Consider the following 16,126-nt stretch of genomic DNA (forward strand, 5'->3'; position numbering starts at 1 on the left):
TCTTTACCTCCACAGCATCCCTTCAAGACTGTTCGGTGTCTGTCCAGCACCCCAACTTGGCCTGCTTGTGGGTCCTCAGTCACTCATCTGGTGAGATTGAGGCAGGAGCATGGGCTCGCCTCAGTCTTAGGGCACAGGGGTGTCTCAGCCCTTTCTAAATGGTAAAGCCTTATTTTCTCTCATGGTGTTGGTGTTTTTATAAAGTTCTCACATGTGTAACCTTGACATTACAGTGCATCTCCCAGGAGTTCACATTTGACAGACACTTTGAGAAATGCCGGGCTAATCACTAGGTGGTGGTGGGGAGGGGGGAGATCGGAAGGCATACAGATATATGGGCCTTCCTGCATTCCCTTCCTTCCTTCATCCCTCCTCCTACACTCCTGGGGGCAGGGGAGGGAGGAAGAGTCAAGCAGCAGGCACGTTGTGATGGGTTAGGGAACAGAAAAGCGGAGCAGGGCCCAGGGGAAGGAGCATCTCAGTTGGGCTTGAAAGACAGGATTTAAAGTTTAGAGGCAGGTGTGGCTAGAGGTCCTTGCAGCCTGAGGGAGGGGCCTGCAGGAAATGTGGCCCATTGGTGGGGGGAACTGGAAGTGGGGTGCTCTGCTGGGGAACACCAGGAGTAGGTGTGAGGGCAGCCAGCACCCTCCACTGTCCCTGGTGCCCCCGAGCCTTGGTCCCCATCCTGGGCAGTGGACATTCACCCTTGTGCATGACCACAGCCCCCTGGAGTCCTCATCCTGGGGAGTCACCTGCCCAGTCGGCAACAGCTCACAGAAGTGAGTGATCCCAGCACGGCATGGGGGCTGCTGGGGGTTCACTAGAGCTGCAGGTGGTCTGGCTGGACAGAGGGGAGGGGTCAACCATCCATGTCCACACCCGCCCACTTCTGGGCTCTGACCGTGTTCTCGACAGCATGGTGAGGAGTTCCACGTGTTGGGTGAGCCAGCTCTTGGCAACCTAATTTTGCCAGTATGGCCCTCAGTCTTGATTCTGTGGTCGAAGTGTTCACCCAGCCGGACCCCCTCCCTAGCTGAACTGGGGTCTGGGTGCTGCCAGTGTTTAAAGTGGTTCATACAAGTGGACACTGCTGCCCCCTCAGTACAGCTGGCTAGAGCTTCCCCTTACCCTGGTCACCTGGTCCCCATGGGACACCCTAGAGTTCAGGCATCTGTGTCAACTTGAAACCCGTCTACAGATAAGTCTGCTTGCAGTCCACGGGTAATTCTTTTCTCCAGCTGTTCAGTCTCAGCCTAGAAATGAGTTGCCGTGACGAGCTGGTCTCTCCCATTTTTGGTCTCAGGTTCTATGTGCTCCTATCACGTAAAATTATGTATTTCTAGCTGCCAACACCTGTGTGTCAACCAAGATGGTGAATTTGATCATGATGAAGACAAAGGTGGAAGTGTTGAACTTACTGAGAACTAGGAAAGGAAATAAGATTTTGTGGCCTATTTTCAACGCAAGAGGCAGACAGAGATCAGGAATGTCCACACAGAAAGAAGTGCTATACACTTCCAGGGCAGAGTTGGCAAAGTAGTCATAGAAACATCAAAACAAGTGGGTAAAACTGCAGTGTCTGATTGCCTTGGGACAAAGGAACTTCCAGTTCCCATAGTCTTGAGCTTTATATCCCAAAGTAGTAGTTCATCCATCTACCCCAGTGGCGGTCAACATGACATGACTAACCCCACCAGGGCTATTAGCTAAGCCACATTTCCCCCAGACAATCCCACACAGTCCCAGAAAAGAGCTCACTGGAACAGGGCTGCATTAGCAAACTAGTCACATGCAGTGCTGGGTTGTCACTGGCAGCGGTGATGGCTTACCACAAGAGGAGTAACAGGTTCTGCACAAACTTTACAAATATGTTTATTTGTTTCGTGGAATTTAAGCTGCTCATTTTGTCAGATTAAAAAATTAGAGGTGAACAATGGCTTACATTTCTAAAATAGATCATCAGTTCTATTCCCCTAGTTCCATAAAAACAAGGTAAATACAAGCGATCTGTACATCTTGCTGGTGAATTCACATAATGCTCTAGTTCCCTGATCCTTTGACTTTCTCTCCTCTAGTTACTCTGTTCTGTTTTGACCACTGGCCACAGGAGTGGAGTGGCGTTGGGGCTTAGAAGTGAACGCTATGGCTATTTGGTATGATAATTTATTGCTTGCCCTTTCAGTCCACTCTCATTTCTCCAAACACAGAATCAAAGTTTGAGATTTAAGCCCTTAAACTTGGAGGAATCCCTGCGGGCTTTTTTGCATAGGCATTACTCAGGATCTGAATGGGTAGGGAGGCCGATGTGGAAGGTGGTTAGGAGCCCAAAGCTAACTGTTCCCATAGAGACAGCAACACAGAAGTGCTGGTCCTGCCCTCAAAAGGAATTACCTAGCCCTGGCGTCTTCATTTTGTTCTACTGTGTCCATGGTCTTTGGAATTAGGCCCCAGAAAGACAGTTCCAACTTTAAATGGCTAAAACTTCTTGGCAATGGGCTAATTGCTTTAAAAGGGGAGAAAACATCCGATACACTTTAAAGACCTTGCAACTGGAGACTCTGTCCCATGAAGATACTTTTAAAAGTTAACTGAAATAACTGATTGATGTGGATTACTAAGGTCTAACTGGGAAAATGTCAATAGTCAGAGCTCAGTAAAACCAGGATGATCAGTTTACAGTTGCTTTAGTTTTCTGATTGTCACAAGTGTAGTTAATCAAACCAAAAAACTAAAATAAAATCTGGGAGCTAGAAAGATAAACACAACCCCTCATCCATGGCAGAGGGACAGACCGGTTACACTGGGGTTCCTGGGCTTGGAGCAGGTGCCCTGCAGGAACCTGGCCTGGGGGGGGCAGCTGTCAGGGATGCTGAAGCCTACCAGAAGACATTGCTTCTCTGTTGCCTGCTTCTGACTATTCTGCAGAGAAAGTCTCAATTTGAGTGTGTGCGCTTTGATTTCTATTCTTTTTTTTTTTTTTTTGATTTCTGTTCTTAAATGTCCCTAACAGAGACTGTGGGGTCTCAGGTCACACCCCCTTTATCTGGTAAACTGGCTCCATCCCTCCCCCACTTGTATTATTACTGTATTATATATTTTGTAGTTGCCTTATTTACAGCAACTGCTAGTAACTTTCCTTTTTAGTGATACAAAATCTTTTTTTATACACATAATTTTAACTCAATTAAAAAACAGAAGTAGTAACTCAGTGTAAACATTGTGACAGTGATTCAGGAATGTCTGAAGTCTGAGACAGGGTGAGTTAGGCCAAGACTGTCTCAGCTTTCCGTATATATGCAGCGGAGCCAACTGATGCCATTACAATTGGGCAAAGTTTCCGTTTTTTACCTAAAGAGACAAATGATTCTGACCTACTTTAATTATGAAATTTGCGAAAAACCAGCTGAGGCAGGCTCTACTTGTCCAGATTTGAAGATGTTTGGGAATCAATGAAACATACCAGAAATACTTGTTTGTTCCTTTTCCCCAAACAAGTGTAATGAATGTCAAAGTGTTGATGCTAACTTAGATCCTGATGACACGTTTGGAAGTCCTCAATTCTGCTCCATTAATTGTAGCACTGGACTCCGTTTTGCACAGTATTGCATATTAAACTGCAGGCAGCCTGACAAGTATGGGAGGAAGGGGAATTTTAAAAATCAGCGTAATGAATCACTACCCTTTCAGAATTTGAGCAAAGAGGAACCCCTGAGGCTCTTGCAGGCAGACCCTCACCAATGGTCTTCTGGAAGGAACATTTCCTGGCTGACAGTTTTGTCTGAGATGACAACTCATTGGTGGTGTTCTGCTGACATTTTTTGAGTATGCAGACAAGCCCTGTGATGAATAGCATTACCCAAACTTTAAAGCAGAGAAACTACAATGATTTGAAACCCTGAATTTTTGCTGGCAAAAGTAAATCCTATTCATGAGAATGCAACAATTAGCCCCTGCTACCCACCCACCACAAAACCTACATCCTAAAACCAATCTAGCATGTGTCATTTAAAAGAAATAGGTTTTCAGGCCCACAGTTGACGAGTTCATCAAGGCTTTGCCGCTGGAGGTTTAAAAATTCCCACTTTCCGAAAGTATCTGACAATCAAGGGCACAGAAACTAAGGTAATACTGATCCTCACGGGTGCGAACAGCTTGTGGATGGCATAGGCCACCACAAACGTGCTTGTACCGGCTGCCATTTTCGACTGGACCAGTGACTCTTTAAAGCCGAGTTTAAGCAGGACGGTTGACATGTCCACACCACTGGAGGGGAGAGAGGCAGACAGACAAACACAGAAACACAAAAGATATTTACTACAGCAAGGGACTAAGTTAAGCACTCAATTTGGCTATGAGATTTACAGTGTTTTTTTTTTTTTTAAATGTAATAAAAGTAGCTAGGTGAATACTAAGTTTTAGGAAGAAAGTTCTTATTCCCAAAGACTTACATGATAGCAAAAAAACAAATACCTATTACTGTCCCAATCTTACCTTGAAATAACCATGTAAAACATTCCCAAGGAGATTAATGAGATTCCAATGTGCAGTGACACTCCCACGGCACCATATTCTTGAAAAATCTTTTTCAGCTGCTGCGACTTGCTTAGCTTTTTCTCCTCTGTGCCCTTGATGTTGCTGCCTGTGGTTGCAGTGATTTTGCTGGGGTCCTGCACACACACCAAAGAAAGGGAGACACTTGAGGGCAGGAGCAAGGATGTAAGTGGTCATCACCACATCACCAACTTCAGAATCATGCGATATTCTGCTCTTTCTTGTAATGAGAGATGAGTTCCTCTCTTTCTTCATCTACTGCTACTGCTGCTAAGTTGCATCAGTCGTGTCTGACTCTGTGCGACCCCATAGACGGCAGCCCACCAGGCTCCGCCGTCCCTGGCATTCTCCAGGCAGCAACACTGGAGTGGGCTGTCATTTCCTTCTCCAATGCATGAAAGTGAAAAGTGAAAGTGAAGTTGCTCAGTCGTGTCTGACTCTTAGTGACCCCATGGACTGCAGCCCACTAGGCTCCTCCATCCATGGGATTTGCCAGGCAAGAGTACTGGAGTGGGGTGCCACTGCCTTCTGCATCAGCTGAGGCAAATGCTACGCCACTGAGTGCACTGAAGGGCTGGGTACCACATGTGATGGGCAAAACGATGGCCCCAAAGATGTCAAGTTCCTAGTCCCCGGAACCTGTGAATATGTGACCTTATGTGGCAAAACGGTTTTGCAGGTAGGATTCAGTTAAGGATCCTAAGATGGGTAAATCATCCTGGATCTTCTGAGTGGGACCAATGTGATCACAAGGGTCCTTGTAAGTGGAGGGAGGGAGACAGCAGGGTCAGAGAAGCTGACATGAAGACAGAAGCAGAGTCAGATGTGCAGAGGTTGGTGCTACTCCCTCTGAAGATGGAGGAAAGGGGCAAGCCAAGGGATGCAGGCACCTCTAGAAGCTGGAAAAGACAGGAAATGGCTTTCCTGGCGACTCAGATAGTAAAGAATCTGCCTGCAATGCAGAAGACCCAGGTTCAATCCCTGGGTCAGGAAGATCCTCTGGAGAAGAAATGGCAACCCAATATTCTTGCCTGGAAAATCTCATAGACAGAGAGAAGCCTGGTGGGCTACATAGAGTCCATGGGGTCACAAGAGTCAGACATGACTTAGGGACTACACCACCACCACCAGAGCAGTTGGAAGGACCCAGCCCCGCTGATGCACTGAGTTTAGCCCCCATGAGACCTCATGGGCTTCTGACCTCCTTGACTGTAAGAAAACAAATGGGTGTTGTCTTATGCACATGACAACCAGGCTAGACTCTACAAGACAGTGGGTGTGAAATAAATGAGAGCAGAAGCTATGAAGCTACTTTTGGAATCAAGATTTACCCCTGAGATCTGAATGGATAAAGGGAGAGGGCTAGTTCCCAGGCCATAAATGCAGCATTGGGGGTTTGCAGAGAAATTATTTACTGTGTAGGGTGTCCATTAACATTTATTGAGCATCTACAAGGCCTGGAAAGTTTAAGAGAAACAAAAACAACAATATTGGATTAAAAAGACAAAACTCCTCCTCCACGTGGAGAGTGCTTTTTCATCAAAGGATTGCTTCAGTTCTCACGACAGACCTCACAGAGCTCTTCTCAAGGACAGGATCTGGGTCAGTCAGCTCCAGTTATGGACTTTGAAGCGGAGGCCATTTCCTTATATTTTTAGAACATGCGGGGGCTCAGGCATACCTCAAAAGCTGGCAAGGCAGGGGTTGGGGGGTAGGGACAATGACATGCATCACGGAGACCCCAGGAATGAAATTAATGTCTGGATACCCAGATATCCAAAGAAGCAGCCTCCAAACCGAACGAGGCAGCGGTCCTCCCAGCCCCTGCCCTGGAGGCATAGGTGGCCGCCGGGTTTCCTCTCTGGTCAGCCTGTGTGTCCAAGGGAGGGCACTGGGAGCGAGAAGTGGTCCAAACCCCCGCATGACATCAGCTGGGCCCTGCTGACACCTCACCTCGGGTGGTGACCCAGATGTGTGTCTCCCTGAACTCAGAGCTGGCGCATCTGCCTTGGCCGTGATGTCCACGGTCACACATCCACAACACGTCTGGACGAGTTCCTGACCCACTCCCACCCACGTGCTCCTCTTCAGGTCACAGCTGTCCCTGTTTCAGCAAACCTCATCCTCCCGGATGCTCTGCCCGAAACCCAAGTCACTGACTCCCCTGTTTACACCCGACAACCAGCCATCAGCCCACCCCACCAAGTCCAAACTCAACCCACCTCCCCTCCCCTCCACTCCCCACCCAACATTCCTATCACCCTGGCCCAAGCTTCTAGCCTCACCCCTGGGTGACTGCGATGGCTTCCTCCCAGCTGTCCCCCAATCCCACCTTTGACCCCTCAACAGAGTGGCCAGAGAGAACCTGTGAAATCCAGGGTGGGATTACAGCACCGCCCCGCCTCAGAGGCCTCCTGGAAGCTAAAGTAGTCTGTGCACTAGCCCCCCTGGCCCTCCAGACACCAACCCCCACCACCACCACCCTTCTCCTTCCTGCGTCCCATTCCAGCCGCCTAGCTTCTTTGCTGCTTTAAGGAGGACAGGCCAGGCCCGACAGGCCCTGGCATCTGCTGCTCCATCTGCCAGGAAGTTTTTCCCCAGAGGGCCTCATGGCGCTGCCTCCAGATCTTTATCCAGCACCACTGCAGGGAGGCCCTCCTGGACTGCTCTCTTTAAAACCAAGAGCCCCTCAGCCTGTGGTTCCTGTGCGTTTCCCTCCATCCTGACTTCATCATGCATTTCCTCTTCCTCCCCAGGGAGGGGCCCATCCACTTTGGAAATGGTTTTGCCCACATGGAAATTACAAACTGTTAAGTCCACCTTAACGTTTGAAGTATACAGTTGCATGGTTCAAACATGTGTCTGCCATTGTGCAGTCATCACCAGGGTCTAATTCTGGAAGATTTTCGCCACTCGACTGCAGTTACTCCCCATTCCCCTCTCCCCCATCTTGCCAGCGGGGAATGGAGACCCCAAGCTCCTTTCTGTCTATGGATTTGCCCATTCTGGATGTTTTTATTGTGAACAGGATCATGCAACACGGGCCTTTTGTGACTGGCTTCCACTACAGACTGAATGTTTGTGGAATTCACCTCCCCTCCACCAAATTCACACAATGAAACCGAATCCCCACCCTGATGGTATTTGGAGGTGGGAGGTGACTAGGTCAGGAGAGTGAAGCCCTCATGAATGCAATCAGGGCTCTTATAAAATAGACCCCAGAGGGCTACTTTATCCCTTCTAACATGTGAGGACACAGCAAGAGGACAGAAGACAGTTGGCAATGAACCAGGAAGCACACCCTCACCAGACACTGAATCTGTGTGTCTTGACCTTGGGTTTCCAGCCTCCTGGGCTGTGAGAAATGAATGTTTGCTGTTTAAGCCACCTGTGCTTGCGTGCTCAGTCACTTCAGTCATGTCTGATGCTTTGCGACCCTATGGTCTGTAACCTGCCAGGTTCCACTGGCCCTGGGATTTGCCAGGCAAGAATATTGGAGTGGGTTGCCAATTCCTCCTTCAGGGGATCTTCCCAACCCAGGGATCGAACCCCTATCTCTTATGTCTCCTCCACTGGCAGGCGGGTTCTTTACCACTAGCACCACCTGGGAAGCCCTTAAGCCGCCCAGTCTATGGTATTTTTGTTATAGCAGCCTGAACAGACTACCGCAGCTTTTTCCACTTATCATCATATTTTCAAGGGTCATCCACATTGTAGCAGGTATCCAACTTCATTCCTTTTTATGAAGTAGAATTTGATTCAATTGAAATACAAAGTACGGATTCTAAAATTTAGCCTGCGGGCTAAGCTAGGAGCCACAGCACATTTTTGCTCTACAAAGACTGTCTGCTGTGTCTGGGTGTGTTGTTGTGCCTGGAAACCTCTGGGGCAGGCTCTCACCCTGGCTTCATGCAGGACAGGAGGGCCTGGCTCTGGGTCAGCTGCCAGAATGACAAAGTGTACATGCTGCAGGTTTGTGGAAGGTAAGGTACAAAAGCAGGCCATCTTATTGTCCCCAGAGGAAGGAAGGAAGGTTCAGTGAAGAGCCACATTCTGGGCACGGCAATGAGGCGGTGGAATTCAGTCTTGGATTGAAACTTGCTCAGAATTGGGACTTCCCTGGTGGCCCAGGGGTTAGGACACCTTGCTTTTACTGCTGAGGGGGAGGGCTTAATCCCTGGTTGGGGAACTAAGATCCTTCAAGTCATGCGGCCAAAAGAAAACAAAATTTGCCCAGAGTCATCCTTGATTTATAATCATACGCAACAGCTACTCATTTGCCCCCCTTCTCCCAAAAGCTGGTACAAAACTCAGATTTATGAGTTAAGAGTCTTTTCACTACCTCCCAATTGAAAGAGCATCTCTTTTCTTCCCAAACTGCAGTTAGGACTGAAAACACACACACATACACACACACACACTCTCACACACGCGCCCCCCCAAACACCTGGAAGCTTTCACCCTGGAATTAAATTTCAGTACCATTAAAGGCTGTTCTGTCCCTGGGAATTAAGCGTTAAGGCCTTAAGGGTGAGGATGAACTGTATTTTCTCACAGCCTTTAGCTTTGACTTCTGCGGGGGGTTTTCAGACTTATGAAAACAAACACTTAAAAAAAGGGGTGGTGGTGGGTGGTTTGGTCACTCAGTTATGTCTGACTTCTGCAACCCCATGGACTGTAGCTTGCCAGGCTTCTCTGTCCATGGGTTTCTCCAGGCAAGAATACTGGAGCAGGTTGCTGTTTCCTCCTCCAGGAGATCTTTCTGACCTAGGTATCAAATCCTAGGTCTCCTGCATTGCAGGCAGATTCTTTACCGCTGAGCCAGTATTCGTTTATGGAGTCCCAGATACTGATTCTGATAGGCAGGAAAGCCTATCATGTTTTGAAAGGTTTTAGGAAAACCATGAGTGTCCTCAGGAGAGGCCACTTCTGTTGAGCCAGCCACCGAGGTTAGCACTTTAAAGGTTTTATAAAAACCCTCACGACCTCATGATGTGGGTACCTCTGTCACTTCTACTTTGACAGATGGGAGACCGGGGCTTTGGGGTGAAGCTGCGAGCTGGCTGGCAGTGCCCAGACTGGGTTCTGCACTACAGACTCCCCTTCTTGTCCCCCAAGAGTTGAACATTCCTAGAGGAAAAGTCTGTTTCAGAACCTCAGGACTCTGCAGGGGAGAAGGAAAACTGTCTTCAGCCTCCCTTGTTGGGCCAGCACCCACGCTCCCAGTTCTCCAACGTTCACCAGCCGGAATGGCCGCTGGGAGCTCAGGCTCTTTCTGATAAACAGGTCCCCACCCGCCTTTTGGCTGCGGAGGAAGTGCCCCAGATGGGAGGGCTGCCGGGCGCTGATAGGATGGCTCCCAGAGCCCAACCATGTCCTGGGGCGGATGACGATGGGTGGAAGCCCTTTTCATTCCCACCCCGACACTTGGCCTGACAGAACCTCATTCCGCCCCATCTGTCCACTCACAGGACGGGGCGGAGCTGCCACTCTCTCTCTCTCCCTCCCTCTTCTGTGCAACCTCTGTTTTGGCAAATGGCCTTTTGGCCAAAAAAGAAAAATAAAAAGGCAGCCAGACTTCCAGCTACAGAATAACAAGTATCTATTGCCAGACAACGGGAGGGACAAAATATTCAGACACATGGGCAATTTCCTGTTGGCTGGTGACAAGGTTAGTTTTTAACTTTCTAGAGTTAGATTTTTTTTTCAACATGGACAATTTACTTCCTTTTATTTTGGAAATCTCTTTAATCATTGTGAATCATGTATTTTTCTTCCTAAGCCTGGAGGAGATGAAAGAGGTTAAAATAAAAGGAATTTATGAAGAGGTGACCTGCAAGGAATAGGAATCTTTCAAACATTCATTTCTTGCTGAGATATCACCTTAAAAACCTGTGATATACTCTTAGTTGCTGCCCTGGTTGCAAATAACTTCGTACCTCCCCTGGTGTCTGTTTTTTAGATAAAAGTGCTTTCATATACTTGTGGATGACTTGGCTCTCCGAGCCCCAGCCTTCTCCTCATCTCCCAGTTCCCCCTCACATGCTGCCTTTCAGCGAGTCAGAGCGGTGCCAACCCAGAGCAGCACTCACAAAGAAGTGAAGAACAGTTCTTAAGAGCAAAAGCCTTGGAACCAGACTGGTTTGGATCCCAGTTCTGACAGGTAATCACTGTGTTTCTCAGAGAGTTACTCAACCTCTCTGGGCTTACGTAAAGATAATAGTATTGCTTATGTCTCAGGGTTGTTGTGAGGATTACATGAATTGATATTTTCAAAGTACTCAGAATAGTGCCTGTTGCAAAGTAAACACAATATAGTGTTTATCAATATTATTTATCGCATGAATGAAAATAGGTGTCACTCTTAACAATCTGACCTTTTAAGCAAGATGTCTGGCTCATTCCTCAAAACTTCTCGACTCTTCTCATACAGCCTCCTTACTTTAATAAATACAGGAGTGGTGGCTGGGGTTGGGGACGGGGGGAGGGCAGCAAACCTACACACACACACACACACACACACCCCTACACAGCAAACCTACACACACACACACACACCCTACCAGTGCCAGGCTAACAAGACAGATGATCAAATCAGGGGGACATTCCATATGAGGAGAGCATAGAAGATGTACTACCACGAGGCTGAGGAGAGGCCAGTGGAGACTTCCAAGGCATCACTGGTGGTCAGGGGAGGCTTCCAGGAGGAAGGGACCGCTAGGCTGATGTATGGAGAATCACCAGGAGACAGCTGGGTGTATGCAGAGGGTGCTAGACATGTGAACATCCCCAAGCTGGGCTCAGGAGGCAAAGACAAGATCTATTGCCTGCCAGATGGCCCAGCACAAGGCAGAGAAGGAAGTTTCTCCATCTGTGGTGGAGGCATGGTAAGGTCATGAGTCAAAGGCCTATGGAACATTCAAGAAGCACTGGCTCCCAGTGGCACCATGCTCAGGCTTGCATCAGCTCATGGAATGGTCCCCCAAACTATTATTGGGAAGGTGTTATTTTTAGCCCCCTGAAAGGTCAGCAACCAGGCCTCAGAGACCTTGAGCACAGGGTGGGACAGCAACCCTGGTGAGTGGACGCAGGCAGGCTGGACCAGAGCGGCAAAGCTCCAGGCACTGCTCCTTCCAACTGAGTTCTGCATCTCCAGAAGGCACTGCTCACCACCTGTTTTCTTTAAGGAGACCCACTTCAAAATCAAACTGAAACATATTTACAGAAAGGAGCAGTCTGCATTTGCATTCTGAATGAAAACCAGTTTTCACTTACCATGCATAGAAGGCAAGTGAAGATATACACAAAGAAGTAACCCTGCGTTTCAGGCGCGAGTCTCGCCCGCAGTCTGACTGGGAGGCCTCCTCTCCTAGCAGTTAGATAAAAAGGGAGTGGCAGGAGGTACGGGGGTGGGGGTGGGGGGGTGCGGGGGCAGGTGGTGGTGCTGGTGGTGTTAGAGACAGCAGCACCCACCGAGCCTTCCTCCTCAGCCCAGCGAGGGGCCCCAGCGTGACTTCAAAGGGAACAACTCTAAGCGCCGGATGACAACGTCGATACCAAGTCCAGCCCCACCTCCAATACTCTCGGCCGCCACCACAGCGCAGGCCCAGCTTTGGGCACCTGGGATCCGTTGGAGGCTGTGACCTTGGGCATTCGCCACGCCCCCCTGAGCCTCAGTTTCCCCGGCTGTTAACTGGGAGATCGCTTCCTTGGTTTGAAGAGATTTGGGGTCTGGGGACCTGGAGGTGCTCGGTCTCAGCAGTTGCGCGTGTAAAGCTCTCAGGTAGGTGGACCCGCTATCCGGGCGCCCGGGGATCCGGGTGGGGGTGGGGAGGCTTACCTGGCGGCCCTGGTAGTTCCCGCGGGCGGCGCGCAGCAGCTGGGCGTCGGGCCTGGGCCCGAGCCGCGGCAGGAACACCGGCGGCGGGACACAGGGGGCAGCAGCGCCCAGGAGCCAGGTGGCGCGGCATCGAACCCGGGCGCCCACCCGGCCCGCGGGGCTCAGCAGCGCCAGCAGCCCGGCCATGGTGCGCAGAGCCGGGCGCTGCCCTGGCAGCAGACCGCAGGGGAAGCGGCGCGGTGGGCGGGGCCGGCGGGAGCCTGAGCCCGGAGCGGCGGGGCGGGGCCGGAGTCGTGCCCCGTCCTAGGCCCCGCCCACCTACCCCCAGCTGCAGCCAGGGCGGCGAGGGCGGGGCTGGAGCCGCGCGCGGAGTGGGCGGGGCCGGAGCTGGAACCCAGCGCCCAATGAGAGAGCTGGAGACGCGAGCTCTGTCTGACACCGGGTTAATTCCAGCCCCTAGGACCTTGACTCATCATGTTGGTCTCCAGCGAGTCGGAGGCCAGCCCAGCTCAGCCCAGATTCAAGAGTGAAGGGGTTAGATTTCTCCGACTTGATGGGAAGTGGCAAGGGCACGGGTGGCGGGGCTTGTGGAGTGGGAAATATTGTGACCATCTTTAGAAACGGCAATCTACAACAGTTTTCGACTGTTAAATGCAATAAAGATACTAATCTTTGGTCTCCATTCTGCAGAAAAAGAAACTGAGGCTTACAGAAACGAAGCCTTCCCCGAGGCCTCTTATCCTCATCCTCTTCTCCTGCCTGACCCCCTGGTAGCACTCAGAGAATAAAGCGTCTGCCTGCAATGCGGGAGACCTGGGTTCGATCCCTGGGTTGGGAAGATCCCCTGGAGAAGGAAATGGCAACCCACTCCAGTATTCCTGCCTGGAGAATCCCATGGACAGAGGAGCCTGGTGGGCTACAGTCCATGGAGTTGCAAAGAGTTGGACACGACTGAGTCACTTCATACTTCACTTCAAGGATCCAAAGTGTTTCTAGATCTTTGCTATTTTTAAGCAGGGAAAAAAAAAAATAGCACGGAGAATTGTTGCTTGGAAAACCACTGGAAAAGGTGGAGGAGTGGACATTAGACCGGGCCCCCAGGAAAGAGCAACACCAGCGGGCAAGGGGAGTGGCCCCTCAGTCACCAGCGGGAAGATAAGTGTCAGGGGCAAACTAGTGAAAAGAATGAATTTTAGAGCACATTGCCAGAGACAGTGACCCCAGGATCAGAAAGCTGCCACTGCAGCTGCCTTCCACAAAACAGGCCACTGGACACCAGAAGGCAGGGTCAGGCTGAGGCTTCTGTCACCACTAACCGTCCACACTCGTGGGCTGGCAACAGGACACCTGGATTCTGCTGCAGAAAACCCCACATCTCTGCCAACTTGTTGACCAGCAGCAAACAACCCAAGCCACAGGAGGATGCCTCTGCCTTCAAAATATTTTATGAGTGCATCCAGTTAACAGAAAGAAATTAGTACCCAGAAACCTAGCTGCAAAGGAAAATTATAGCCATTCTGACCAGAAGGTGCACAAGAAAGGGATGGGAATGCATGTGCCCAAATTCAGTACCCCGAGACCGCCCTCTAACCTGCCCCCACCTTGTCTCACTGGGTAGAACTGAGTCACATGATACTGTTAGCTGCAGGGAAGTCTGGAATTTGAGGATCCTGCAAAGAAACAGACTTGGCTTAGATCAGAGCAGGTACACTGTCCTCCTGAACACAGTTGGGATTCTATTGGCAGGGAGGTAGAGGAGGATGGCTGGGGGGATGGTATGGGGGAATGGTAATTCCAGAAAGTGGATGGGGCTGTGTGCCCATGCATGGTGGTGAGTGTCACATGGGAAGTGCACGTGTACCAGGGCGAAGGGGAACAAGTCAGTGTGTGTATGTGAGGGGGTTGAAATGGAAAGGGGGCTGGAATGCTGGAGGAAGAAGAAAGGATTTTTCCCTTCTGATGGAGGAATTACTCTGCCCCAGTTTCCAGGAGAATCTGCCTGGGGGTCCAGGGCCTCAGAGTTACTCACTGTGGCTCATTTCTGTAGGAATGTGGGAAGGTAGATCTGGCAGACAGACTGTGTTAAAATAAAAAGTTGACAATATTTAGGACAAATTGCCTCATTTTCTCCAATTACATATTCTGATTGTACCTGTGTATTTATTCCAGTTCTCTTTCTCTGTCAGATTCTGCAGTGCCTATTCTAAACATTTTCTGCCCACCTGGGGTCCTCCCTCCTTCCCTGATGCCTTTCTCTCTTGGCACACACCCTTGCCTCCTACCTCTCAGGGGAAGCCTGGTCTTAACCAATGGCTCCAGCCCACCTCCTTGTTTCCCTCCACCATCCTCCACCTCCTGCTTCAGTCCCCTTTTCCAAACCAAACCAAACTACTCATTCCCACGTATGGCTTCATGCCTCCTCTCTGTTCATTTCCAATCAGCATTCATTATTCTGAACACCTGCCATGTTCCAACAGTGCCTATACAGTGAAAATAAGATTTTGTTGTTTCGTGAGCTGGTGGTTAGCATCACAACTTTGATGCGGTGCAGACCTGGTTTAGAATCTCTGTTAAGTGATTCCAACTGTCTAAGCTGGTGGTTTCCTCACTTGTAAGAAGTGGGAGTAATAACACCTATCTCAAAGGGTTACTGCGAAGGAGATATATTTCAGTACTTGCAGAACTGAGTCTGGCATAGTGAAGACTCAAGACATGGAAATGTGGCTGGTGTTTCTTTCTTTTTTGTCTACCCAGCTCTCTCTTTCTAATAAGGATGCCTGTCCCTCTCTACTGTAGTTTGTATGAATCTTAGTGGTCAGTAGCCCTCTGATCAGAGGATGGATTTGAGATCCTTACCCCTTGTACTGGTAAAAATGGGGTCATGATGAGCATATACATCATAATATGACTTTTTCACTTAATCTCTCATTAATGTCTTTCCTGTTGGAACCATAATTGTGGAATATTATTTAAAAGCTGTAGAACATTCTGTCTATAGATGCTCCATGGCATATTTAATCCAATGTCCTGGTAAGGAATGTTATAGACCGAAGGAATCTTTCCCCAAATTCGTATGTTAAAGCACTTACCCTCAATACAATATTGTTTGGAGATGGGCCCTTTGGGAGGTAAATACCGTTAGGTTAGGTCGTAAGGGTTAGGTCCATGTAATGGTATTAGTGCCCTTATAGGAAGTGGAAGAGCCACCAGTCTCTCAGTCTCTCTGCAGCAAGAGGGCAGAGCAAGTAGGAAGTTCACAAGCCAGGAAGAGAATTCTCAGCAGAACTTGACCATGCTGCCATCAGACCTCCAACCTCCAGAAGCCTGTTTGGAAACAAATAGCATTTTATGGCTTGGGGCCAAGAGCTGGGGCCTTGGGGTCAGATTGCCTGGCGGGGGTGTCCCCCTCTTTAAGGTGCACTGACCATGTAACTGGTAAATCACTCAACATCTCGGAACCTCAGTTTTCTTATCTGTAAGCTGGGAATAATAATAGCAACCATATCGCACAGCTGTTATGAAGAAGAGAAATTTCATGTAGTTGTGTGCTCGGCACAGTGCCTTCCTGAAAGCTGATCGTGGTAAGCACAGTGGCCATCATTATTATTATTACTGTTTCTCTTCATTCATTCATTCCAAGAAGAGGATGAATGGTGTGAGCTGGACACAACTAAAGGCTTTGAGTGTGTGGGGGGGGCACAGGGTGTGGGACCTGAGCTGTCCAGTCCAATGAGG

General features: G+C 49.5%; 1 protein-coding gene and 1 long non-coding RNA gene across 3 annotated transcripts; one reads left to right on the forward strand and one right to left on the reverse strand.

The window, feature by feature from the left end:
- Nucleotides 1-1,847: 1,847 nt before the first annotated feature.
- FAM210B (family with sequence similarity 210 member B) lies at nucleotides 1,848-12,645 on the reverse strand. Its single transcript, XM_043479004.1, has 3 exons — nucleotides 12,392-12,645; nucleotides 4,492-4,667; nucleotides 1,848-4,263 (listed from the first exon to the last, which is right to left on the reverse strand). Exons 1-3 carry the CDS (start codon nucleotides 12,575-12,577, stop codon nucleotides 4,047-4,049), a joined length of 579 nt encoding a protein of 192 aa, XP_043334939.1. The 5' UTR covers nucleotides 12,578-12,645; the 3' UTR covers nucleotides 1,848-4,046.
- LOC122448072 lies at nucleotides 9,991-14,931 on the forward strand. Of its 2 annotated transcripts, XR_006271495.1 has the most exons (4): nucleotides 9,991-10,222; nucleotides 10,514-10,714; nucleotides 12,042-12,334; nucleotides 12,845-14,931. It is a non-coding gene; the product is annotated as an uncharacterized LOC122448072 (long non-coding RNA). The 2 variants fall into 2 exon arrangements; XR_006271496.1 differs by lacking the exons at nucleotides 9,991-10,222; nucleotides 10,514-10,714 and adding an exon at nucleotides 11,747-11,952.
- The last annotated feature ends 1,195 nt before the right edge of the window (nucleotides 14,932-16,126 follow it).

Source organism: Cervus canadensis, chromosome 10, assembly GCF_019320065.1.
Source record: "Cervus canadensis isolate Bull #8, Minnesota chromosome 10, ASM1932006v1, whole genome shotgun sequence".
NCBI lineage: Eukaryota > Metazoa > Chordata > Mammalia > Artiodactyla > Cervidae > Cervus > Cervus canadensis.